The sequence below is a fragment of the Takifugu flavidus genome, chromosome 1 (genome assembly GCF_003711565.1).
Source record: "Takifugu flavidus isolate HTHZ2018 chromosome 1, ASM371156v2, whole genome shotgun sequence".
NCBI classification, from domain to species: domain Eukaryota; kingdom Metazoa; phylum Chordata; class Actinopteri; order Tetraodontiformes; family Tetraodontidae; genus Takifugu; species Takifugu flavidus.
The window spans coordinates 12087133-12113740 of record NC_079520.1 but is presented as its reverse complement, the minus strand read 5'-3'; the positions used below and the strand labels follow the sequence as shown (position 1 = coordinate 12113740).

General features: G+C 41.0%; 2 protein-coding genes across 20 annotated transcripts; one reads left to right on the top strand and one right to left on the bottom strand.

Annotated features, from left to right (window-relative positions):
- The first annotated feature begins 522 nt into the window (after positions 1-522).
- On the top strand, positions 523-4840 carry LOC130525575 (T-cell surface glycoprotein CD3 zeta chain-like). 2 transcript variants are annotated; one of them, XR_008950520.1, is made up of 7 exons: positions 549-880; positions 3027-3121; positions 3325-3360; positions 4068-4127; positions 4204-4233; positions 4323-4459; positions 4670-4840. XR_008950520.1 is itself a non-coding variant. In XM_057032496.1 (6 exons), the coding sequence occupies exons 1-6, from the start codon at positions 823-825 to the stop codon at positions 4335-4337; spliced, it is 294 nt and encodes a 97-aa protein (XP_056888476.1). In that variant the 5' UTR covers positions 523-822; the 3' UTR covers positions 4338-4482. The 2 variants fall into 2 exon arrangements, 1 of the variants encoding a protein (XP_056888476.1); XM_057032496.1 differs by lacking the exon at positions 4670-4840 and having other exon boundaries at positions 523-880; positions 4323-4482.
- On the bottom strand, positions 4719-25748 carry pou2f1b (POU class 2 homeobox 1b). Of its 18 annotated transcripts, none has more exons than XM_057032364.1 (15): positions 25638-25715; positions 17670-17735; positions 17035-17126; positions 15663-15758; positions 14697-14870; positions 14109-14229; positions 13917-14023; positions 13634-13807; positions 13328-13469; positions 13017-13162; positions 12443-12628; positions 12244-12358; positions 11816-12146; positions 11636-11724; positions 4719-10798 (listed from the first exon to the last, which is right to left on the bottom strand). In XM_057032364.1, the coding sequence occupies exons 1-15, from the start codon at positions 25681-25683 to the stop codon at positions 10533-10535; spliced, it is 2151 nt and encodes a 716-aa protein (XP_056888344.1). In that variant the 5' UTR covers positions 25684-25715; the 3' UTR covers positions 4719-10532. The 18 variants fall into 18 exon arrangements, with proteins under 18 accessions (XP_056888344.1, XP_056888330.1, XP_056888371.1 ...); XM_057032350.1 differs by having other exon boundaries at positions 13017-13172; positions 13329-13469; XM_057032391.1 differs by having other exon boundaries at positions 13917-14008; positions 25638-25714.
- Between the last annotated feature and the right edge of the window lie 860 nt (positions 25749-26608).

Here is a 26608-nt window from a genome sequence, read left to right as displayed (position 1 = left end):
ATTCCTCACACGTCGGTGCTAAAATGAAGTCTCATCCGAACCAGCAAAGCTTCCCTGACCAGGCTGCTGCTTCAGTGGTGCCCTCACATGTTGCAGATCTGTGTGACGGAGCAGGAGGAGACACAACACTTGCAGACACACGCCAGCACTCCTGTAATCTGGTGACCTTTGGAGCACGGTTAGTCCAACAGGCAGAATCATCTGCAAAGTTTGTGAAAATGGTGTGTATGGTTTTATTCACACAACATTTTTGTCTCATATTCGTATAATGCAGGAGTTTTTGCTTGACATTATAAAACAAACTGAACTTTGGACGCTGATCTGGACTCAGCAGACTTGACTCTTTGGACGATGGCAGACAGTCTTGTTCCATTTCCCTGAGCAGCAGTTGGTCGTTTTATTCTCCTTATGTCACGTCAAACATGTCCTGTGATTGGTGTGTTCCATAATCAGACCTGGTGTTCATCTCATGGTGGATGGAGAAGATGAAAACAGCATCTGCTACCAGTTATTACCAGTTATTATCTCCATTCTGAGGTCATAAATTTGAATGATGTCTTTATGACAAAGCTAAGTTTGATCATCAAAAAATCCGTTTTTTATTTCATGTGTGTGCATGTGTGCATCTGTGTGTGTGTGTGTGTGATGTTTCATCCCCTGCTGCAGGAGTGTTTAAGTCAGCAGAAATAACTGAAATGGAAACAGTGTAACACTCCGTGGGCACTGAAGGTTACGACAGACTTCCTCTGATCAGAGTCACAGTTCGGGGCAAAAAAAACTAGAGAAAACTCGAGTGTACAGAGAAAAAACAGAGAGAAGAACATGGACCTGCTGAGGACCTGTGTGATGTTGGTGCTGCTGGCACCTGCTTCCTGTCAGAGTAAGAGAGTTTTTCACTTATTTTAAAAGAAAAGGTCAAAATGTGTTTATCTGTGCTTAAACACAATCGTGTTGTGTGTGTGTGTGTGTGTGTGTGTATTTATCATTTTGCTTTAATATCTTTTAATTCCTCCTGCTCCAAGCTAGAGATGTGCAGGTTAAACAAAGGAACAACTGCAGATCAGTTTTATTAGAAAAAAGACACAACAATAATCACTAGAGGGGCAGAGGACAGAAAGATCCTTCAACAGGACCGCAAACCAAATCTTTCCATTATTCAGTGTGTAAACAGACACGTTTCAAACTTGTCAGACTTATTCTCTGAGATAAGGTGAATTATTTAAACGTGAGATCACCACAGCAGCAACCGCAACAAGATAAAAGATTGTTATTAGACACAAAATATCTGACGGAGATGCAAAGCTAAATTTAGTCACAATCAGAAAACCAGAACGATGAGAAATTAGGCTTGTTTTTATTATTTTTATTGTTTTAATTGATGCTAAACGCCCATTTGCTCACACCAGTGGTTGTTACATGTTTGCAGCTCTTAAAGTTGATACATCAACTGTGATTAATTAGTTTTGTGATAAAGACTATTACTAAATTCATATCTGTGACTTCACTGTGAATAAAGTCAACATCAGTACGGTAATAATGATGAACATCAGTATCTTTGGACTGAACTGGAGAAGTTTGGGTCATTAAATATGTAATAAATGCAACGCTCGAAGAATGCTCCCTCTTATTTAGAGGAACAAATAATCTCATTTTCATCTTTGATGGCTGATTATCCATTTATCTTGGATTATTATATATATATATATATATATTCTTTTTTATATATTTTCTATTCTTATTTCTTTTTTTTCTGCGTGTTTTTGCTGCAGTTCCGCTGTAAATTTCCCCGTGTGGGACAAATAGAAGAATCTGAATCTGATTTCACTGCTTCACTGCATTTATTCACTGATGTCAGTGACTTTATAAGGAGGATTTAATTTACTGCTTATATGAACATTCTTACTCATAATTCTGATTTAAATAGGTTTGTTACTGTTGTTATTTACATGATTTGGTTGATTGGCCACACTGGCTGAGCAGAGGCTGTTTTCTTTGTCTATTTCTGTTTTTGTACTTTTGCTGCTGGAAGTTTATATTTGCAATAATTTATTACCAGATCAGCCGTAGACGTTTGATCAAAATTCACCTTTTCTGAAGTAAGTTTTGAACCTCTATTTTTTTTACACCGCTGTGCATTATCTGCAGACAAAGGTCTGTAAAGTTTGTTGTAGAGCAACGATAGAAATGATGTTACGGGAAAACAAGATTAAATAAAGATTAAATAAATGTGAGCGTCTCTGTCCCAAATGTTAAAGCTCAAAGCTTCTAACTGCAAAACTTCATACACGCACTTTCTTATGCAAGAATATACCTAACTGATATCGTTAACTTGGGCTATAGTCATATAGTCCAAATTAATTTTAAAGTTTATTTTAAAGTCCATTTTTTCGGATACTGTAGGATGTTTGTTCTCGTTGACCCTTGTTCTGCTCTTAAGTAATTCAGTGTTACAGAAAAAGACCGATATTTCCCTTTATACAAGCTAAATTACTGTTTTCTAGCTGAGGACCCCAGAAAAGAAACGTAAACACTGAACACATCAAAACTGTTTTAGCTTCCTGCCAATTAATGTCAAACTTTGTCCACCTTTCAAAGGCCTTTAACTCTCTAAACTTTACTGCTATCAAAAACTTGGTCATTTCAGTTGATCCTAAATCCGTGTGGAAGAAACGTTACATTGAATCACAAACATTTTTCGACACCCAGGTTTCTGAGCCAGACAGGAAGTCCCTGCGAGACCGTCTCTTATTTCCTGTTCAGGGGGTCTTGCTCAATCGTCAAGAGGCTTTGAGCAGCCTTGTTTTTCCTTTCACCTGTGGTTAAATGGACATCCTGTCCCACCCAGTCTCACAGCCACATATCAACACACTAAAGCACCACAGACCAACAGTTTCTGGATGTATTCAAAATCAAATATTTAAGTGCAACTTTAAAATGCAAATCTTGTCATTTTGCTGATTTGAAGTGTTTTTTCTTGGTTTTAGACTCGTCTCTAAGCAGATTTGTCCTTTTTGTCTGTCCTTCAGAGGATTTCCTGACTCACCCACTGACCTGCTACATACTGGACGCATTCCTGCTCGCTTACTGCATCATCGCCACGATGGTTTATTTAAAACTGAAGGTTGGTTAAAATGCAGCAAACGCATGAAGCTTACCGACGAAACACCCTAGAAAAACACCAGTTTACCAGATTAACACGTGTGGATTTAAAAACTGATGTTTTTTTCCCTTTTTGGTTGAGTTTCTAAACATTTCTCTGCCTGAGTACATTAGCAGAGATGTGGACCAACCAGGTTTTAATCAAATATGTTTCCTCTTGTATAGTTTTTCTCCACTCCGCGTGTGACTGCTGAAGAGCCTGTAAGTCTCAACTTATCCTCATCATCTGTGAACTATAGTTGATCATATTAGAGATTTATGTGCCAATTTATCACTTGTTAACAAAATTTAGGTTTATTACTTTATTGATGCAGCTATATCGATAATTTAAAATAACATGATGTACAGTTGCATCTATTAAAGAAACAAAGATGTTTCAAATGGCTGGTTTAGATTAAATAATTGTGATTTGTTAAAACCCACACAACAGTCACTTACAGAATGAACGTTGTGAACCCACAGTCACATCGAGTGTGAATTATTTTATCTGTAAAAGTTAGTTCTTATGTCTTTTGTCCTCTTTACAAATTAATTAATGCGCTTTCAAACTATGAAGGAACAATTATGTAATTTCATCTGTTATTAAACCGCTATTCTTATCACAGCTTTCATTGTGTAACTGATATTTAAGGCTAATGACGCTGGATCACACAGCGAAGAATTAATGAACATCATTTACGACACTTGATCTGCTGGATGTTGCCAATTCACCTCCAGCCGCTTCCGGTCTTGATGAAGCTTTGTTGCCACCTAGTGGTCAGAGTGTGAACAACAACCGGTACCTGCGCTTTCAATAGGACAATTTTACAGAATTTCAAAGGCGGCAAGAGCAGCATCCATAAAGTCATCCACGTTCCCGAGATTAGAAAGTGCATTTGATTACTGTCGTGCCCAATGTGCATTTTTAGTATCTTCAGAGACCACTGAACCCTGACCTCTACCAGGAATTGGAACCTTTAGCACAAAAGGTAAGTCAGGTCATAAACTGGAGCAAAATGCCATCAAATCAACCTGCTGCAAACCGTTTTTCCTCTTTACCTACAGAAAAAAGGGGCCAAGAAAAAGAAACCACAGGTGAGGCCACTAATTCACACCGTCTCCCTGCACTTGTGAGGCCAAAGTAAAACCTAAATATGTCCTTACAACCCTGTTGTCTTCCACAGAATACCCCAAAATAAGAAGCCCCAGCGGACCTTGTTGCCTCCACGAGCCATCCTGGCACCCTAATCAAGCGCTCCTTTACTGATTAGTTGCTCTATTGGATGATGAGCCCCTCATTAATCAGTCACATCTAATAAAGGTCCTCAGGATCAAATACAATCATATTCTGCATTTTCCTGCTCTGATCATCAGACATGCTCACTTTGACATCAGCTTCATTATCCAGTCTTGTCAGTCTGACACATTCAAATGCCAGAAAAATGAGATAGTTCACATGAAACCAAATATCTTCAATAAGTGATAGAAGGGACACAAGAGCTTATTTGTGCTAAACTGTGTGTTTCTACAGAAAGAATCTAGATTTGGCCGACTGGACGCAGTGAAGGACGAGGCAGGTATCAAAACACTTGAAAATGGTTTAATGGTGTTTACAACAAAAGAACTGTACAGTAAAAGATTATCTTTGTGTGTATAAAAACAAAACCAACAAAAATACAGCAGACAAATGCATCAAAATCTACTATGTATCCTGATTCACATACTTTAAACTCCTACACAATCGTTTAGTTCCATGCCACCGTGACAGGCAGCAGGAGTATTTTTCGTTGTTTTATGTATTTATTTCCTTTTTTTGTTTGTTTTTCCAAAGTTTTTTTTTGTTTTAAATCAGTGTCCCTCAGTGTCATTGTCCATGATGGAAACCAGAACTCTTTACATTAGAATCCTGGGAAGACGAGTTACATCAGACTGCAGAATAACTAAAGGGGAGAAATCAAATGTGGGACGCATTCCTTTAGGTCAGCCCAAGCTTCCAGTGGGGGCACATTTGCATTTTTTGAAGATACACAGACATAGTATGTACATAGTTGGTGTTATTATTTCCTCTCTTGTTGAAAGCCATGGTCACTTGGGCTGTGAACTGATAATCACACACACACACACACACACACACACACACACTCACTCACTCACACAGACAAAACACCCCAAAACATACAAAAATACTATATCTTTAACCTACTAGGAGTAAGACAGTTCTGCAATTAGTTCCATGCTGTGGCAGAAAAAAAGGTTACAACAAACAAATGGACACTTTCCACGCAAGTATTTCTGAGAAATATACCAAAATATACATCTAAGCTTTGGAATTACTGAGGCTAGGACTAAAGCCAGTGCTGGGTTTGTCACTTAATACACATGCTGCAGGGTGGAAGGAAGAGAAGTAGCCAGAGAACCGACACAGGACAGAGAGATATCTTTGGTATCTGCATTTGTCAAAAGGTAAATATTTGGATTTTTGCTTTGGGATAACGCTTGTGAGGTCCTGTGAGCTCACGTGGAGTAAAGCATCGAACAAAAGGGTCACTGCAGCCCGGCGGCTTGAGTTCTGAGCCGGGGGGGACACGATCCGTGTGGCGTCAGGGACCGTGATGCATAGTGTCACAGCTGATCAGAGTCTATGGTGAAGAGGACATGTCAACGGTACGAGCGTGACAATGAGAGAGGACAGCAGTGACTTTAAGAGAACGCAGGATGTGTATTCCTGGAGACAATGGTTAATATCCTGGGATTATACAGTGGAGATGATGAGGAGACACACACTGAGTCAGAACATTTAACCACAGAGAACAGGAGGGGAGGGGAGGGGGTTCCCTAGCAACAGCACTCAAGACAGACAATCATACAAAGTCCTGAGCATGTACAATGTGCACAGGATCAACCCTCAGTGTGTATTAACAAACATCACCCAGCTACCACCGTGCTGGTTCATGTCTGTTGGAGAAGCCCGGTCGGCCCCTGCCGATCCCCGCCCACAGGCACTGGAACCGCAGCACTGACGCCGTGCGGTGGGTGCTTTGCACATTCGCATGCAACTAAAGAAAACACAACAACAACAACAACAACAACAACAACAACGCTTTTACAGGAGGGGCGAGGATGAGAGTGTGCTGCTGGGAGAGGACGCTGAGCAGTGAGGCGGGGATGGGTCAGAGATAATGTTGCTCATGTACAATCAAATTACAAGTCTTTGGTCAACGTTGGTACCACAGGAGAGCGGGAGCGGGTCGCCACAGCGCCGCCCTGTAGGAGGACACGTATACCTGTACCTACTCAGAGTGGAGATAAAAAGGATTGTCAAACTTAAAGTGTTACATAATTTTTTTTTTAGGTGGGGGGGGCGATCAAAATTAATTTTAGTGGGGATAACTACCGTCTATTAAATATATTTAAGTCTTTATACAACAAAAAAGTCCATTCACCGATGAAATAAACAAGTGTGAAACACCAAATTGTGAAAAACGCAAAACATTCATCAGTACGGGCAGCTAATGTCCCCCCCCGTGGCAGCGCTGTGTACGACCTTTTTACCAGAACAGTTCCGAATTGACTTCTCCACTGACACAAATTTCCTTTTTTTTTTGTAGATTTTTATCTTAAATATTTTAAGTAGAATAAAGCAGGTTTCACTCAGTCTTGAGTTAGAAATGAGGTATACGACAGCTCCAACCTTTCTTTCGTCAACCAGCAAACCAGTTTGGGCCGACAGACCACAACGCGAGTGGCTGAGCAACACCGTGAAACAAGCACTAAAGCTGAGCCAGCATTGCCGATCATCTTCACATCGTGACCCCAAGTTTACAATCTAAACCCTGGCGTGCTTCAAGGCTTCACAAGAGTGACCCTTCTCGAGAAACTAAAGCAAGCTGTCCGACTGGGTTTTAAAGTCACTCTCAAACATTTACTGGAAGATGGTAAAAAAAAAACAAAAAAGCACCATAATGGTTTGCAGACTGCCCTATTCTCACTTTTCAAACACACACACACACACACACACACACAAACCTCTGCTGGAATTATTAGTAAAGCTTTTCTCGCAGGTTTTATCAGCCTGTTTGAGTCACACTGAAAAACAAAAAATAATAAAAATCAAACAAAGTTAGCCGCATAAACAAGCTCTAAAATGCCCAACAGTACACTGTCTTGTTTCAGTGGAAAACAATGCATCAGGTGAGCGCGACGCTCAAGCTCTCGCACACGTCAATGCTACAATGCTCATGTCTACATAACAATAAGGCATAAATGATAATGTTAATCTTCTTTGTCGAACTAAGAAAGCCAGTGATCTTTGCCCTCTCGCGGTATACAAAACAATTAAAGGCATAAAGAAATATATCTGTTTAAAAAAAACAAATGATTGTTGAAGACAGCACAGCAAACAAAGTCCACGATAAGTCCAAAAACAAAAAAAAGGAATAAAAGAAGTAACATCAGAACCAGGAGAGGCTGAAAAGAACCCGCAGGTACACAACAAAGGTCTCCTCATCCTGGGGCCACGATCTCAGCATTCATCTCTTATTTGGCCTGGACAATTTAAAAAAAATAAAAAATAAAAAAAAAGTAGGAAAAGTTTTCAGGGGACATTTTTTGAGTAAGCATGATAAAGACTACATTCAGTCTTGATAACATACTGGTTCTAATATAAAATATGAATATCTTACAAGAGTTTATATATATTTATATGTATAGAATTAAGAAAAGATCGTTTCTCTAATCCTTAAGTCTTTCCTCAGATAAATATTTCAGTAACATCCTACGGTGCCGATGGCCACTGGTTCACCTTGCTATCACGTTCAACTCTTCAGTAACTAAAAACAGCACTAACAGGAGCGAGTCCTGACAGCAGCCGGACACCTGCCGAGCTGCAGAGAGAAAGGCTTTTAACTTTGGCAAGAAGGATCTCAAAACAATTAATAAACCTGGCAATACCCATCATTAGTAGTACTAGAAAATAGCAGTAGTAGGTTGCTTTATGTGTGTTCCTATTCATGGTTCATCACTATAAAATTTGAATGGCAAGCCAGACAGTAGTTATACATTCTACACTGTTCTATCCACAGAAAAGTATAACGGAGAACCATGTGTTTAAGTGCTGCTGAGGTATATTCAGTCAATGTAATTCAACGACAGAGCAGAAGTCTACAAGAGGACGATGTGGACAAATCTCACTGCTTGTGGTCTGTGGTGACGCTTTAGAGGCAGGAGAAAAATGCTTCTGTTGTATGGGATTCAGGTGAATGTGTAGCATATAACAGTACTCAGACCAACTCTGTGTTGGGTAAGATAACCAGGCAGGTTGCTGAACGAGTCCGCACAACAGGTTCCTAATGTGCTGGCTCAAAATGGTGGTGGCGGTAGCAGGTGTGGTATCAGATCAATGCATTTATACAGGTGAGAACTCCTGACAGGAGGGTCAAACCAGACATCCTGATTCTCACAGGACAAAGTCATAAAGCTATAGCAGGGCATGCAGACCTCTCAACAGCTTCACTGCAGCAGCAGGTTGTTAAAGCTAAATTACTGCGATCCAGCGACACTACATCAGAAATACCAGGTACTGACCCGGTTGGGAAAACCAGAAACTAATCTGTCGTCGGTGCAGAAAGTAGACTGTGTGAACGGCAAATCTGTGTGCTGGGACAGACACAGTAACGACAGAGGAAAAAACCACTTTGGTTCACGCTGTTGTTTTATGGCTGAATATTATTAAGTCCAAAACTGCTACCAAAACGGCCAAAATAGGTTTAAAAGGAAAACAAGCCATTAAATGGCTAAAAGAAAACCAGGATCAGGCTGGGAGATCATCCCCAGCAATTAGAAACAAAGTACAAAGCAAAGATTTTCTCATGCTCCAACCCACCAAACGCCCTATTTTTGGTCAGTTGTGCTGCCAATTAAAAAGTTGAGCTATGAGACACTTTATCAAATAAAAAAAGGTCATCTTTGGAAAATGATCATCAAAATATTGCATTTCTATATTCTGTCAACAACAATGAGAGAATCTGCATTCATAAATATATCGACTAGACTAAGCTACACCAACTACACACAGCACTTATTTTAACAAATATTTTTGGTATATCTTTAAAGTACGCAAGTCAGTTGTGTGACTGCAGACAAAACAGACAGAATTTAATTCCTCCCAAAACAGGCAGACTGCAGCTCATCAATCCAGTTTTTGGTACAGATACTGTGCACAAGTAGATACAACGGTACTATCAAGAAAGAACAAAAACAACTACATCACGTCCATCTAGCCAGTGCACACACACACCTGGCGTGATGACTACGTCCACTGACGAAGAGACCGGTCAGCCCCAGAGCATTGTGGGTCATGCAGTCACTGAAATGTCAGCATCATTCTGAGCTGTAGACCACACAAGCAAACGTCTGGGTTTTACCTCTGAATGCATGACAGCGCTCCTTTGGATTTCCATTTCAAACAGAGCCCCCCTCCATTCGCCACGGGACTGCCTATCTGCACTCTGTCTTCAGTCATCTTTCATGAGTGACTACAATCCACACCTAAACCATCATTTTACAAAAGCTCTGTGGTCACATCACCACCACAGCAAATATCAGTGTTTCCAGAAAGAGAGAAGCAGAGAGAGGCATCTCATCCCTCTGACCCTTAAAGCAACGATAACCTTAATATCAGCCACTTATTACTTGATTTTAAAGCCTTATAACCATGATTAAAAATTGATAGTTGAATTAACTTAGTTTTAGACATAAAATTACAATACTGGAAAAAGAAATCTAGACAAAGGACAAAAAGAAATTGCCTCAACCAAACAACTCTGATATGATTACAAAAACAAAACAAAACAACCAAAATCAAACACAGGGTGACAAGCAAATCACCCACAAGGATGAGTATTGTGAAATTAGTAGAAAAACAGGTTGGACTGAATGTTAAAAAGAGATAAATCTTTAAGTTTTTGGTTAGAAGTATTTCAGAGAAAGTTCTGAGCTGGAACTAGGAGGATATATATTTATATGCTTATATATACAAAGTTTGAACAGCTAAATGGTGTAAAAGGTATTTCTCTAGTCATGGTTAATGAAGACGGCAGGCCAAGTAACTTTCTGACAATTGGTTGTGGGTGGATAGTAATAATAATAATAATCACAGTAAAATAATAAGGAAAAGCAAAGAAAACAGCAAAATCCAAAAGCAAACCCCAAACTCAGGTGAGGCCTTTTTCTTTTTGGGGGAAGCAAAAAGATTAAATAATGATAGAATGAAAAGGTGGGATGATGAGTGAAGCATAGAGCCTGTATCATATGACCTTCCTATTAGCTACATGGTGTGGTGAGTAGTGCACAAAATAAGAAATACGGTGTTAAATTAAGATGTATCCCAACGGGTTTCACTGAGCCTTAGAAGCAGTAGATATGGTGGAGGCTTGCACAGAAACAGCCGTAGTGGGTTGATGATGAGTGTCTGCAGTGACCTGCAGCCCTCCCCCTGCCGACACCAGACTGACGGGGTTGCTGGTGAGAACCGAGAGATTCTGGGGGTTCAAAAAGAGCGGCGTTGTCACCAGGTTTGGTGTGTTACCAGCAGAGGCATTGGCAAACAGCAGGTTGCTTCCATCCAGAGATGTGATGGGGATTGTGCCACTTGATGCTAGAGCTGTAGAAATGACATACAAGCAGCTTTATTTATAGGGGGAAAAAAATCTTTTTAAAACAATAATTGTCCTTGGAAACTATTAAACACATGTAATTGTAGGGGTTCTGGAGGAAGACGGAGGAAAATTCATAAAAAGGAACAGACAACAATGAAATGATGGTTGGACTACACGTCACACTTGATTGGCCTGAATAATTTATGCAAGTAAATTTTCTGTCTGCAAAGTAATTTAAAGTAGTTGGATAATGGTGGAGTCTAGGCTCAGCCCTCTGCTAGGTGGCGCTTTGCACTGTTTCATTTTGTTTTTAGGCCACACCTGTTGACCTTTTTTGTCACACCACGAGCGAGGTAGCAGCCACAGCTGAAGCAACGGCAGTTCATGCATCAGTATTTGGCATTACTGTGTGTATGTTCTAAATCAGCGGTCTCAGCGTTGTGGTTCGCTCTGTTCCAAGCGGTTGCTCCCACACACTGCAGACGGTTTGGAAATAACTCAGCAGGATGCTTGCTTCTGCTTCCAGGTCACCAAAATATAAGCGAAATGTAGCACATGCGCAGAGGGGCCAGTTCAACCTCCACATGCTCTTATAAAACGACTCACAACCAAGTGACCTGGGCCTGTTAACCCAACTTCATTTGGAGTTCTCCGGGCCAGGTTTATTTGATCTACAGTGTCCAGATTCTTTATATGTTTTCGAACAAATGCAGGACTATGGTGTTCTAGTGTCTGTGTAAGAAGAACGATTGTAATTTTTGGGGGAAATCCAATGAGTTCCATGTTACCCATTCGAACATGGAAATATTTGCAGGCAAAAGCAAAACAGTTGGGATATGTACCTTGGATGGTTGCCAGAGTGCTGTTGCTCATGAGTGCTGGACTCAGTGCACAGCCAAGGCCACCAGGAGTCAAACTGAGCAGGGCACCCCTGGACACATGGGCAAAGAGAGCAATTGTTTAAATGAAGAAGGAGGAGTGTTTTATGTACAAGTACACATCAGAGGAATATTTAGACTTACCCTGGAGCAAACTGGGAGGAAGCCATCAGTCCTGGGTTAAGCCCTGCAGCAGCAGCCATAGCAGCAAAGCTGGCACTGGTGGGCAACTGGGCAGCACTGTGCAGAGCAGCAGACAACCCTGGAGATGCCACCATCACCTGACCAGCCCCTACAGTGGTGGCTATTGAAGTCGGTGTGATGCTGGTTTGTGCATTAGATACAGCTTTGCTCTCTGCAATCCTGGCCTGATTGATGGTTGGGGACGGGCTTAAAGATGGAGAGCTGTTAGCTGCTGTAACCATGGATGCAGTGGAGATAACTGATGCAGTGTTTGTAGGTCCAATTGTTGTTCCTGTAGTGGAGAGTGTGGACAAAACATCAGCAGCAGTTTAGATGTCACTCTGCTTGTAGTGACCAACTTCTGTCATGGACCACAGAGAAAATCATACCAGTGAAAGGCAAACTGGAGACACTGGTGCTGGTGAGAGGCATCACTGTATTTACAGTCAGAGTAGAAGATGTGTTTATAGTTGGACTGCTAACAAGGCTTGCTGTGCTGGCCACCTTGTGCAAAAAGGGAAAATAAAATGAATGCTGGAATGTATTAGGAACAACAAAAGAGAAACAGGAAAAGAGATGCATCCTTACCAAGGGGCTACTAGGGGTGAAGATAGTTTTGATAGGAGTGCTACCTCCTCCACTGCTGCCACTGCTAGGGGGATTGATCCGCTTCTCTTTTTGCCGGCGATTGCAGAACCAGACCCGAATCACCTCTTTTTCCATATTGAGCTGGTCAGCGATCATTGCGATCTCTTCAGAGGTAGGTTTTTGGTTCTGCTTGAAGAGGGCAAAAAAGCCAGAGATGCCCTGTGAGCACTGTGGTAACTGTGATATTTCATCTGCTAGGGACAGTTGTCAGTTGTCTTATTAGTATGTATATGGGTGGTTGTCTGTAGTCTCTCTCTGCTGTGCAATCTTGACGCACAAACTCTGAAAGCAAAATTACCTGAAGCGCTTTGTCTGAACTACAAGAACTCCTTATGTACACACATTCATTCCTTCAGAGTGAAAGACTAGGGATGATATAACAACATATTCCCAAACCTACCTTTGATCCTTTTGCTAATCCTGACCAGTTTTTGGTTCATTATCTTCAAATCTGTCATTTTATTAATGCTCACAGAGGACCAACTTGTTAACTGTAGGAATGTCATTGCCTAACCTCCAAAAAGCTCTTTTCTAAGGCCACTCGGATGTTGGTCTCTATACTGGTCCTCTTCTTTCTTCTGCGGTTGATCCCCTCTATGCCCATGCCCGGGGAGCCCAGGGCGCTGGGGCTGGACAGAGCCTGGTCAGATGTCAGGTTCTCTGCACGAACAGCACCCACACAAGAGACGAGATGGAAGGTAAAGACTCAGAGACACACGCAGGAATATTGAACTTCTCAGTTTGCCTGACTGTTAATTTTGTTGGTGTGCATCTACCTAAATTCCAAGGCCAATGTCATATATTCAGGTGGGTTCAGGGACAAACCTGCATCATTAAGCCACTTCTCAAGCAATGGTTTGAGTTTGCACATGTTCTTAAAGCTTAGGTTCAAGGCCTCAAAGCGTGAGATGGTAGTTTGGCTGAAATCATTTCCGTACAGCTTCCCCATGGCCAGGCCAACATCCCCCTATTAGAAATGCAAAAAATAAAGGGTTATTTTGAAAAATAAATTAACCAATGGCTTACACTATATACTGCTAACCTTTAATATTGATTTGACATGGAGTAAAATGCACAGAACATGACAAGAGGAAAATGTGAAGATCTTATACGAGTGGTCTTTGTACACACCTGTGTAAAGCCCAGTTTAATACGCCTCTGTTTGAAGGTCTTGGCAAACTGTTCCAGTTCTTCCAGATCACTGGGCTCCTCTAGAGTTGGGGTGTCTAACCGCTTGGGTGGTGTTTGACTGTGGGGCTGGGATGAAATAGGTGCAGCTGCTGTTGTGCGGGTTGGAGTTGTAGGCTGCAGAAAGAATTAAATGTTGGTCAGGTCTGTTTAAAAGAATCAGAGAATGTGACAACAGAGCTACTTTAAAATCACTATTTATTAGAAACGCTGCCTCTTTCATTACCTGGGGTGGAAGTGTGATGGTTGGTTGGGTGGGCAGGAGGTTAGCTTGGCTTTGAGGTAGTTGATTCAGAAGATTTTGGGCTTGTAATATGCCTACAGAGAGGAGAACTTGCCAGGTAAGTTTTAAAAATGAAAACGTCTTTTAATACAAAATATAAGGGAACAACTTGAAACACTGCTTGCATCTCCTTACTCTGCTGGGCCTGCGGTGTCTGTGAGATGATGACCTGAGCAGGCTGCAGTGGTGTGGCAATTGGGTGGCCAGGCTGCACCAAAACAAACTGGGGCAAACTGAGATTCTGTTGCTGTAGCTGCTGTAACAAATATATATATTATATGAAACATTTAAAAAAAAACTCCATCCTTGTGGTTCCCTAGTGTGTCAAACACATGATAACAGAAATATCTGTAACATGAGTGTCATGCCCATGTATTATCTCACCATATAAGAGACAGACAGTCTTTTACAAAGGACTGAATTTCAAAGGATGTTTACTGTCAAGAATAGAAATGCTGTTTCTTTCTCACCATAACATATAGCCTGTGCAGTGTAACACCCACCCACACCCACAGCACTGTGATTAAGCTATCATTCTCTTTGGTCTGGGTATTGTAGTTAGCAGTTTGTCAATAAATAATATATATTCGATTAAACCAGATCCATCTCCTCAAAGGCTGAATAATATTCCAATCTCTCTGAAATCATAAACAATGCCAGACCTTTTGCAGGGGTTGGATTATCCAACTAAAGTACTCAAATGTAACCACAGAAGACACTTACAGGAGCGATCTGGATGGGCTGTGACAGGGGTAGCTGGGTAATGGGTGTGGCTGCAGAAGCAGAGATGTTGGCCCCGTTGGTGCTGTTCTGCTGGCTGGCTGAATGAACAGCTGCAGCTAGAATCTGAGCCTGGGCCTGCTGGATCAACAGCTGCTGCTGTGGGGTCAGGGTCAACTAAACGGACACAAAGATGGATGGACAGACGCATAAGCAATACACACCCAAAAGAGTCCAAAGAGAGAGAAAACAGAAAGAAAAATGCAAGAACTGATGAAGTACCCCACAAATACGCATGGACTCAAACTGCTATATCGAAAGAAGATCGCTTGCATTCTAATTCTTTTTAACATACAATAAAAACACAAGGCATTACATGAAGACTTCAAAATAATTATGTCACAAAATCTGACTTGATGTCATGGAATCTGATCTCAAATCTAACTTTTGGTAGTTGGATTAATTATTTGATGCACATGGCAGCTCTTTGGATCAAAATTTAATCATTTACTGAAATATTTGTATTGTTTTTGATTCAGAGACATTAAAAAGTAGTATGAAACGTCTTTGTTATGGCAATACTGGAGCGAGATTATGGAAAAAGGCTCATGCAACCATGCACATGTAAGACTCAATATGTTGCCATGGTCCAACTCAAGTTCACATGCACAATGCCCTTTCCTGTTTGGAACCCCAAGAGCCACACTTGACCCATCACTCTCTAATACAAGAGAGCCTGACTGAGACTTGATGATCATGATCTGATCCCGTGTGTACTCTACATTTAGGTGTTGTCTACACACTCCATGCAACAAACTGGACACAGGTGCTGGGATGAACAAGCATACAGGCAGACACAAGACCTCCCCCAGAAAAAGGACAAGTCTAGTTTGATCACTGAATCTTTCAACAGTGGCAGAGGTGTCACCAAAGATCCACGGCTATGCTTTAACTCAACAAGCCACTTACTCCTGCAATCTGTCCCCCGGCCAACATGAGCTGGGTTTGAGGCAACACACTCTGCTGGACGGAGGTCGAGAGACCACTTGAGTCCTCTGACTTAGACTGGTAGAGGTGAAGCAAAAAAAGGGGCTTAGAAGAGTTTTCCTATAGGCATAAGTTATCAAAATGAACTAATACTACTGGCACTGTCAAAGGTTTCTACTTTTACTAGGCCGATATTTTGCACTTTATGACATTAGTATGATCAGATCAATGACATCATTGTTTTGAAACCTTTTGCAGATTCTTCCCTTGCACATCTTTTGGATGGCTTGAGTTGATCTGTTTCATTTACTCTGAAGAATTTTAACTGCGTCCAAAATTTGTTTGCTAATGATGACATTTCTAGCTTCTGGTTAAAGATTCAACTTTATTTTGTCCATCAGACAGTAACAGGCTCAAAGCGTAAAAACTACAAAGATGTAAAAGACACATTTGAACCAATGACAAGTGATGCACTGATTGGTCTAAATGTTTTTAGATCTTTGTGACATTTATGCTTAGAGCTCGGTCATGTCATATTTTCTAATCTTAAACACATTGAAATCCTACATTTTGGCCAAGTGGAGGGAGGAATTTGCAGAAAAAGTTGTTGCACGCATTATTTTTGTCTCAAGTTACTTTGGGTTGTCCTGATTGAACGTTGAACTCATGTCGGCCAGTAAATGCCCTCTAGAGGTCAAAGATGTTTAACCTGTTCATTTGAGTCACTTTGAGGCAAAAACATGAATATCAAACATTAGCAAAAGGTTTTGATACTAAGTCAACAGGACACAGCTGTATACAGTAAATAAAAAATATATAGAAATATGCATATTTCCCCATACGTGATGATTTATTAAACTGAAACATCGGCCCCAAAAATCCCGAATGTGTAATGCCTAGAAATTAAAACGTCAACCTATTCAAGACAATCTTTTCTTTGTGTGAGGAAAGACACACAAGCTAAAAGGGAAGCAGGAAAGTAGGTATTTAAAATGCACCGCAGACTTCAGAGACACAAATAGTGACCTAGAAGGGAGGAGAGTTGAAATTCTAATTAAAATGACTGTTATGCACCACATGTAAATTCTGAATAGATTTGCATATTCTTGGCCATCTGTTTCCGAGCAACCGCAGAGCAGCTAATCAGCATACACGGTTGATTAATCTGCCTTGTTGCCAGGCAACAAACTGAGAGCTAGAATCATTTAATAGAACTCTTTCTAACTGTACCTATGTGCAGAGGAAATGCTCTGCTCAAATTCCTGGTGTCATGGTAAAAGTGGTTTGAATGTCTCAACACATCAATAGAATGAGTAGAAAAGTTCAGACAAATGGGGGTGAAAGTGTGTGTTACCTGTTGGAGGAGGGCTTGTGCATGTGCATTAGTGATTGCACTTGTGGTTGGCACCATTTGCCTCTGGAAATCCAATCCATTTATTTGGATACCTGGGGACAGAAATGCATTTCATGAAGGATGTTATTGTGAGGTAATAAAAATACAAGCTTTGTGGACAAATGAAGAGAAGATCTTCGTATTTTAATGCAAATGTAAGACTCCTGACAGGAAAACTACACAGGAACAAAGACATCGAGAAATTGATTAAATCAATTGAACTGAATGCTAGTTGATCAACACAGACTTCAAAACCCATGAAAGTTACAACCAGGAAGAAACCTGCAACAGACATTTGGTTTTCCATCACACAGCAGGTATCCAGTTGTCTACTGTACACGATTATCACCGAGTTTGACAACTAGTTTTGCAAAAATCACTTGAACACTGAAGGAGAACTTGAGTGATATTTTACAAGTGAGCCAGCTACTCTGATGCAAACAGTCCAACTGACCCAGAAGCTGCTGATTTTCAGTGACCTTTGACCAGCAGTGGTGCAAAAATCATCATTTTGGCCACCAAAAATGAAACTTATTAAATGAGTCAACATTCAGATTTCAGCACTTGGAGAAAAAAAAAAAGCTGAAGTCACTCACCGGTGTTTCCGTCACCACTTTCCATTGCACATTTAGTAGCTTCTGACTGATTATTCACTTTAGCATCTGGAAGAGCCAGACAGAGAAACGGAGTGAGGAAAGCTCACACCCCAGACAGGTACAGGTACAGCAACCTGCTCTCCCTGCATGGAGGACCTGCTACCACATCTAGTATATTATTTAGCAAAAACAGTCATTTTTACCATTTACATCTGTAAACAAAAAAAATGGTATCAAAGAAAATGTAAAGAAATTAAGTAGGCAACATGAAATAAACCAGCAAAATATATTTATGCAGGATGAAGAACTCCAGTTTCATATACGACGCAAAGTATAAATTCTCCAAACCAAATGTAACTCATGTCAACAATTCTTCCCCAAAACATTCCATTTTCCTGCCCAGTGGCATCACAAACTCAGCCATTCATACTCCACCTGTCTTGTCCAGCATGGCTGCAGAAAAAATGGTGGAAAACTGCTTGTGCTGGGCAGACCTGCCGACAGGGTGTCCGGCAGTCCCGCCTCCCCCTCTTCACTCTCCACTGGTCAAGAGTGAGCCCGGTTCAATACGAACTCCACAGACACAGTGGCACTGTCCACAGCACGGTCCACTGAACACCACTGGCAAGAGCACACTCTGAAAGCTAACAGGCTTTAGGCAAACAGTCTCTATGCGCTCTCTTCTCTTCTCATCGCCCCCACTTTACAGCGCTTCGCCTCTCTCACTCTCTCCATCTGAAAAAAGTTCAACCTCTCCGTGATTCTGGAACGAAACAAACGACAAGCGCAGCCTTCTGCAGACTTCTCGGAGTCGACCCTTCCCAACCCACCCCTCTGTAATGAAGCATAATCAGTATTCAGCTGATTAAAGCCATATGCAAATCTGCCGCTGCCTTGTTAGCGATGCAGGGCTTTGAAGTCCTGCGAGCGACGCATTTCACGCCGGGCTCTGAAAGCTTTCTGCATAATTTAAACCTCTATAAATATTTATCACCTCATTAGCATATTAATTGGATAGCTTTTGGAGGATGATAAAAACAGGGGAATAAGGACAGGAAAAAGTGCTCAAACTAGGAATTGGCACAGCACAGAGAGAGAGGGAGCACAGGCACAAGACCAATTATTGTGCAAGTGAAAAGCTAAAAAAGTAATTAGCTAAGAGCAGGTAAAGTCTGAACACATCCCATAATGCAGTATGAAGCTGGCCGGTGTTGGTCGGCATAAATGTACAGTAAAAACTGCTCATCTCGGGTATTGCCAAGAGTCACGTAGACCGGGTGGGGTGTGGGTTTGGAGGAGGGGGAGACCCACTCAATCGGAAATAAATAACTCCACAATAATCCAGCACAGGCCTGTCATTACTGTTAGACCCCCTGTGACTGAAGCATTCCACAGCAAGCAGCTACGAGAGTGGGTGGTAGGCTGCTGCCGTCTGCGTTTATAAGGCATTCTGGGATTAGCATATTTAGATCAGTTTTACATAACATTTGTATTTCATTTTGGAGGCCAGAAAAGTCTGAGGCCAGAAACACAAGCTACTCTCATACAGTCACAAGGAAAAAGTAAGTTGACCTTTTTGGATTGCTCGGAATTCTGGATCAAAGTCATAACAACAGTCAAATCCAGACATCCCAGGAATATCGCTGAAGTGGAAGTCTGGAAAAAAAAGAATGGTCTAAAATTCCTCCAGACCCTTTTGCCCCAGACTTGACTGTAATAACAGAACTTTGTGCACTCGTTTAAGCAGACGAGAGGCAGATCAGATAACATTTTATGACAAATCTTTGCAGAAATCCAAGAAATCCAAACGTGTTCACGTACTTTTCTTGCAACTGTGTCTGGACTTCATGTTATGATAATGCTACTAACATGATGTTGGAAATCTCAGCCCCTCGTTGCTGAGACAGTAAATCATTGAAATAAACCATTAAACAGGACTCCAGAGTGTGACCAATTTGGTTGTGCACGCGACCACATTTTTTACAAGGACGACTAATCATTTTTCTAGGTTGCAACGTTGCACCTGACGATGCCCGGGTGAAAACAGAAATTTATTCCCGAGCGCATCATCTTTCTGTGTTCTCCGATGACCGAACTTACACTCACACAGGATCATATCGCGGTCCAAACCAATAAGAGACAGAGCCAGGGGCGGCTTTGCCTCCGATTGGCTGTGGTCCTGAGCATGGCTCGAAGTTTGTGTGCTCACTGCCAGCAAAATGAGCTCCTCAGGAGCCGAACAATTAAGAGAGGCGGAAGCAGTTACAGTATTTACATTAAAAAACAAGCCTTCAACCCGGCCTACTGTCCCTCCACCCATCCCCAACACTGAGAGTCGATCCAGCCAAGGTACGGAGCCATCTGTTCCTGTTAGGATGCCAAACCCGGTCCTCCGTTGATACCATCAGATTGGGAAGAGGAACCAATGGAGTCTGAGATAGAGCCTGGCCCCGAGACTTTAACCCTTTTATTTGGCTTAATGTTGAAGTCTGAAATGTTCAATTGCAACTCAGTGAAGTACTTTATTTTTCATGTTATGTATTGTGCATCAAATAAAGCATGTTTACGCCTTCTCCTTGTTCAAAAATAAATCACATTATATGAACGTATGGAGAGCGACAGAAAGGTGAGATTATGGTGTCAAAGGCAAGGCAATCAAAAATTTGGGTGTACCTAAATTTGTACTGATGCACCTGCAAAAAAGGTAGACACACCACTGGAAAAAGTTATTCCAGAGCCCTGCATAAAGTCATTAGGCCATATGTAGCTACACATATGTGAATTAATGATATGCATAACCAATAACAAGCACCTAGATCTAAGAGAGGAGTTCCTGCCAACAGGACTTAGCATTCTATCCCTTCCAAAAAGCCCATTTAGGCTACATTCACCAGTAAAAACCCCACCAATATAAGCATTCTACACTACAGGTGTCAGCAGAACTGGTACCCAAGCTTCTACTAGTCCAACAATCCAACTTTTTGCAGTTACATTAGAGCAGAAGGTTTAAAGCTCATAACTGCTAAAAGAGTGATGGGGCAGTTTATCCACCTACACATGTTCAAGTACGTCACCAAACACTACACAAAAGGCAGAACCAACTACAGGATGTGGGTCAATACACAAGAGAAGTGGCTGTGGATGAGCTACCAGAGCAGAGTCCAAAAATTGGATGGAATCATGATAGCGATTTTAATAAATGTGCTAATAAGAACTAAACCAACCAGTCCACACGACAGTAGACACCAGAAGGATACTGAATATTTAAAAATATTTATCTTTTTAATCCTATAATATGCACTGGCTTGATGAATAATGCAGAGGCATTTATGCGAGCAAGGAAATTCAGCATTAGACAAAGTGTACCTTAATTAGTAGTGTCCAGCCATTTCAATAGTAGCAAATAGGATCTGACTGAGGAGGAATCGGTTCTGTCTGTAAAGACGGTTGCGTGCACAGCGTGGCAACGCAAGTATGATGCCTAGCGGAGGCTCGTCACACTAGTGTTTGTTTTTATCTGGCCAGTGACCAAAAATGTTCCAATTGTTTAGAATGGTCAGATTTGGTATCTACCACCTAAGGGATCCAGTTATTTACTTATTTCTTGAATAAGAATGTATTTTGCTTGGATGTGGGCATTTTTCCATGTAATATGTCTGTGAAAAATGGGTGTTTTGGTATTAATAGCTTTGATTTAGGTCTTTAAGTGAGCACTGCAAGTGTGTATCATCAAACTGTATAGGATCATATCGGCAAGACATTTAGTATCGGATCAGGAGGGAAAAAACTGGGGAAAAAACCCTACTGATTACTATGCTCACATTCTGTCTGGTAAGCAAGTTATTTTTTTCATTTTAAGCACCAAAAAGATTAGGACCTGTTTTTTTTTTATGATGATGGTGGATGAAGGCAACTTCCTATAGATCAGGAACACACTGAAAGGACCAAACTATCCAGCAGTAGGACCAGACTGGTCACACATGGTGTTGACATGGTGTTGACATGGTGTACCTGGCACAGCGGTTCCCAAACCTGCTCTTATACCCCCTCAAGCTGCAACCGTGACCACACGAATGCATCCACGATGGCTACGCCCTCTGTTCAACAAGCAAGGCCACAGATGTGTTGGTAATCGGCAGCTGAATCAATATAAATTAAGCTTCAATTCAATTCATAAAGAACTTGAATCAATTTTGCAATTATTAAAATCTAATTAGAAAAATTATAAATTTGATAACTTCACCCCGGAACCTCTGGCGCCCCCTAAGGGGGGCTTAGACCCCAGGTTGGGAACCACTGACCTAGAATACCACTGTCATACCCTTCATAAAGTAAAGTTGTTTTAGTTTAGTCACTCAAAAAAACACTTTTAATAGCTATTGTTGTCTTCATACTAATACAATCTTACATTTTAGCAAATATTTTCTACAGATTACAGGAAACAAGTGGCTATTGGTCTCTTCCCAAACTGCTCTGCTTCATTATGATTTTATTCTTCCCTGGTGAAAAAGCTTATCTGACAGAAGCTTCACAGAAGCCTTCTCTGTACTCTGTCCTGAATTTATTACAGAAATTCATGCATTATTCATAACATCTGTGTTTACACCAATGAATATTCATGATGAACTACAAGGCTGGAAGAAGAGTGGGACTATAAAACTCATTAAAAGAAAAAGTATCTTAAATGTCTAGATAACATTATTTTACTGGTCTTTAAGCTATTTAATAACATAAGTCATTGTATTATAGTTCCGTTAATAATAATAAGAAGAAGAATAATAAGAATAAGAAGTTTAGGGCTTTCATTTATAAATTAAAATAATCTTGTAACGTGTCTTTACTCTCTGAAAGAATCTGATGTGTTTATGGAGGTGTGTTCATACTGTAGTGTGTAATTTATTCTTTGCAACAGAGGGAAACACACAGAAATGACAGTGTTCTGTTTGCTTCACTTTCAACTCCACCTGCTGAAAATCAGACAAAGAGCAAATGGTGATATGAAGACCAAACTAGTGAATAAATACTAGGGATGTTCCACCCCACTTCTATCCAGAGAGAGTCCTAGTAATCATGTTTACACTTGTGTACTGTGTAAACTGTTCCAAAGCCTTTATTTAGTTATGTCTGACAATTTCTTTCACCACAATGACTGAGATGAACAAGTTAAACATCATTGACTTCTGGAGGGCATTTAAGTGTGGCCAGAAATAAAGTTCAATTAAAACAAACCAAAATGAAGGCAGACTGAAATAATGGGTGAAACATCTTAAGATAATGTGATTCATTTAATGTAACTAAATTCCTTTTCTGTAACAAGTGTATTGCATATTCCACATTGTCAACATCTTTGTATTTGACCTATTAAAGATTAAAATAAAAAAAACCTTTATTGTCCATCACAGAGACAGAAAGCAAACTATAAACTTCACAGACGTAAAAAAGATCCCCCAAACAACTCAAGAAACACATTTATTTTGCTTTGTTCTAAAGGGGGCAATAACGGAAATTCATCATTTTTAGATCGAAGGAATAAAAAAATGGCTATGTGAACAACTAAAGGTGTCATTTCCTCCTGGCTATAGCATGATGTCGCACACCCTCTGTGTGTGGATCTGCTGCTCTGTTTACAGGCCGGCCCGGTGGTGTGTTCACCAAAGTGAATGGCCGCCTCCTCCCTCGGAGCCCCTGGCCCTCCCTGCCTACCAAAGGCTACGGCCAGTCCGTGTATTTTCTATGCAAACTGACCCAGAGGAAGGAAACGTTCACCTGGAGACGAGCACGATCTGTCATTAGCTCTTAAGAAGGCTCTCTTGCTTGTGGCATCATGAGTTACTGAGTAGTCGACACGTTTCACAAAATGACGATGTGGTTGTCATATTGTAATGCACTTTGCAAATCTTTGCGGAAGAAAGAGGCGGCTCCTGATACACACTTTGTTCTGTTCTACAGACAGTGCAAAACAGTGAATCTAGCAGTGGCAAAAAACCTACTTTTTACCCCATTAATGCAGAAACAATCACATTCTATTGGGTTAAATGTGGGTTGCATCTTTGTTGCATTTATGCTTTGATCTGTCACTATGTAACAGACAATAAAGTTTCCTGACACTTGAATCATTAGTTATTAACATCTTCAATGTCAGACAGATAAAACACAGGCCATCCACAACCTTTGTCATGGTCGTATCTGCAACATTTGAAAATGCCGATGTCATTGGTCTGATTGGTGATCAGCCATAATGGCTGATGTGCAGAATAGTGGTTGATCCAATATAGCCGATTAGATTGATGAAAAGCCTAAAACAAACTACTCTTCATGTCACCTTTCACATTCGGCTATTCCCCAACCAGCAACGATATTGTGCTCTATGTTCTGAACAAGACGTGAGGCCATGATTTGCTGTGGTGTCATAAGGGTTTTTGGTCTTGAGTCGGGCGGGTGTCAGCCCGATACCTGGTATTGGTACGCGCCCTCCCCTAGTCCGTTGTTACAGCGCACCTGTTTTAATGTTGCCCATATGCTGCTATAACATGAGAATTTCCCCGTTTGAGATTAAAAGAGTGAATCTTTCCATCCATCTATGCAAAGCTAGTGAGGATGCTTCTTTATTTTTATTCTGCTCTAGAGCCGTATTTACTCATTCCAGAAGAAAGTAAGTATGCACGTTAAAAAGCCTGCATCAAGCTGAGTCTTGCCCAGCCCCGGAACCCAGAGAGTGAATGGAAGAATGTCCTGCCTGTTATTATTGTGGCCTTCCGGAAGTGGGCCTCACCGCCCTCCCACTGGGGGGGGGGGGGGGGACAGGTACACTCGTTTTTACTTCACAAAAGCTGCCTTAAACTCAAGCAAGACCGAGACGAAGCAAGTTGATGGAGTTCTCCCAACCGTGTTGGCGGGATCAAGCAGACTTGATAAAAAAAGAAATGAATAAATATTTAAATGAGCTGCTGGTTAACGCCAGCTGAGCTTCAGACTAGTGCAACTTAAAGAATAAGCCATGACCCAAGTACAATCAAAAATACCGCAGAACCTAAAATGATAGCAAGATTCACACGCTACAATCGAAATCGGTATATTTCTATTGTTATTATTATTACCGTAAAGCCGTCCAACAAAACCCAAGAAAACTTCGAGAAGGTTACGCTAACGTTAGCCGCACTTCTGAAACCGGGCTTGGTTTTCAAAACTCTCCTGAGACCATTTAACAACGACACAGTGGCGCGCAACAGAGGAGCCTCGGCGTCCACTCGGTTGATGGAATATGCTGAACTCCGCACTCTGGTTCTGGCAGGCCCGCATGAATAACACAACAGGCTGCCTGTGGCTCCGGTGCGCCGAGCACAAAAGACGGGGCGAAAACCGTCTACTCTAAAATCACGTCGAACGGTAGAACAGCCAACTGGGACCGGTGGACGAACAAATTCCACATTTGCTACATTTTGATTTATTCTTTTCCAGAGTGCGCTAGAAAACAAACAAGCGCCACCACGGCCCGGCTCTCCAAAATGAATATGCAAACCACTTTCAAAACCTTCTCGCCAGTGTGTATCAACACAAAGCCAAGCGTTAGCTAGCTAGCTAAGGCTAGCTCGCTAGCCTACTGATTCCAATCAAAGTATTTTACCGCGTTATCTAAATATGCCACACATGTAGCAGAGTCACGTCGGCGATGACTAATAAAATATGCTAAATTGTATTTGTCGACAGAGGCATGAATATGTAGCGGCGTACATCCGTCTAATCACACAAAGGGGGGAGGCATGTTTCCATGAAATTTGCCGTCGCACTGCAATAGCTCGTTTCCTCCTCTGTCAAATTACTGTCGGCTAGCTGTGTATGAACTAAAACAACACTCAAATTGTTGCGCTCCTAAACGTGCCCGCGTCTCACGCGAGGTCTGTTTATCATAAATTGCGAGTAACGCAGTTTGAATATGAGTATGAATATGTAAAATGCTGTAATCATTACCTGGTCCTGAACTCTCATCTTGACTCGCTGCTCCTCCGTCCGCCATTTTGAATATTTAACCCGAAATCCCAGCCCTGAGCCTACCGCTGACCGGCCGCACGCGCACGCACGCGTCGCAGGCACGAGAACAGACACGCGCATATTCACTCCAGCTCTATAGGCATACGGAGTATTACTTATTTACATAGTTAAATAATCAAAATAAATAATCAACTGCGTCTTAATGTTATGAAAGTTTAATTCTGAAAGACACCAGCGTACAATAATGTAGGGCACAGGCGTCAAATCATAAAGTAAAATAGTGCCTCTCATTCGTTGGCGGTGCTGTTCCAAATATATAAAGATGAGTTTTCAAAAAATAAATCTGCGTTTTGATGTGTCACAGCCAGTAACAATAAATAAATGTAAACAATAAATGTAAACATTTTGTTTTGTAAAAAAAAAAAAAGCAGAATAATGAACTAAAAATGATCACTTGTGAATGAACACATACCGGTATCAGCCTGTCGTTTAACCAGGAATATGGTGAGAAGTTTTGTCGTGTTAATGACAAAATTTTAAAAAGCAGCTATATAGTAGCCAATGTTAAACAAATTACTCAACTGTTCTTACTTGGGAATATCTGGCCCCTAGTTGTAATTCTAAATGAGTCCTAAAAGTAGTCTGACTATATAACAATATTCTGTTCTATAGAATGTTAGGTGTATTTATTTCCAGTGGAATACTAATACATGACAGCATAATCAAACAATGACTGCACACTGTATGGAGATGCTAAAAATCTTAACTGTTACATTGGCAAATAGTCAAAAATGGATTGAAATTGTAAGTCCTTTAACACTTTCTACACTTTCTAATAATTGTAAACCTGATAAGAATTCCTTTTGTCAGTAATAACAGTCAGCAGCAGTATTACAAATAATCATGAGCTGTAGTTCATGTAATAGTAATAAAGTCAGCATTATCATCAG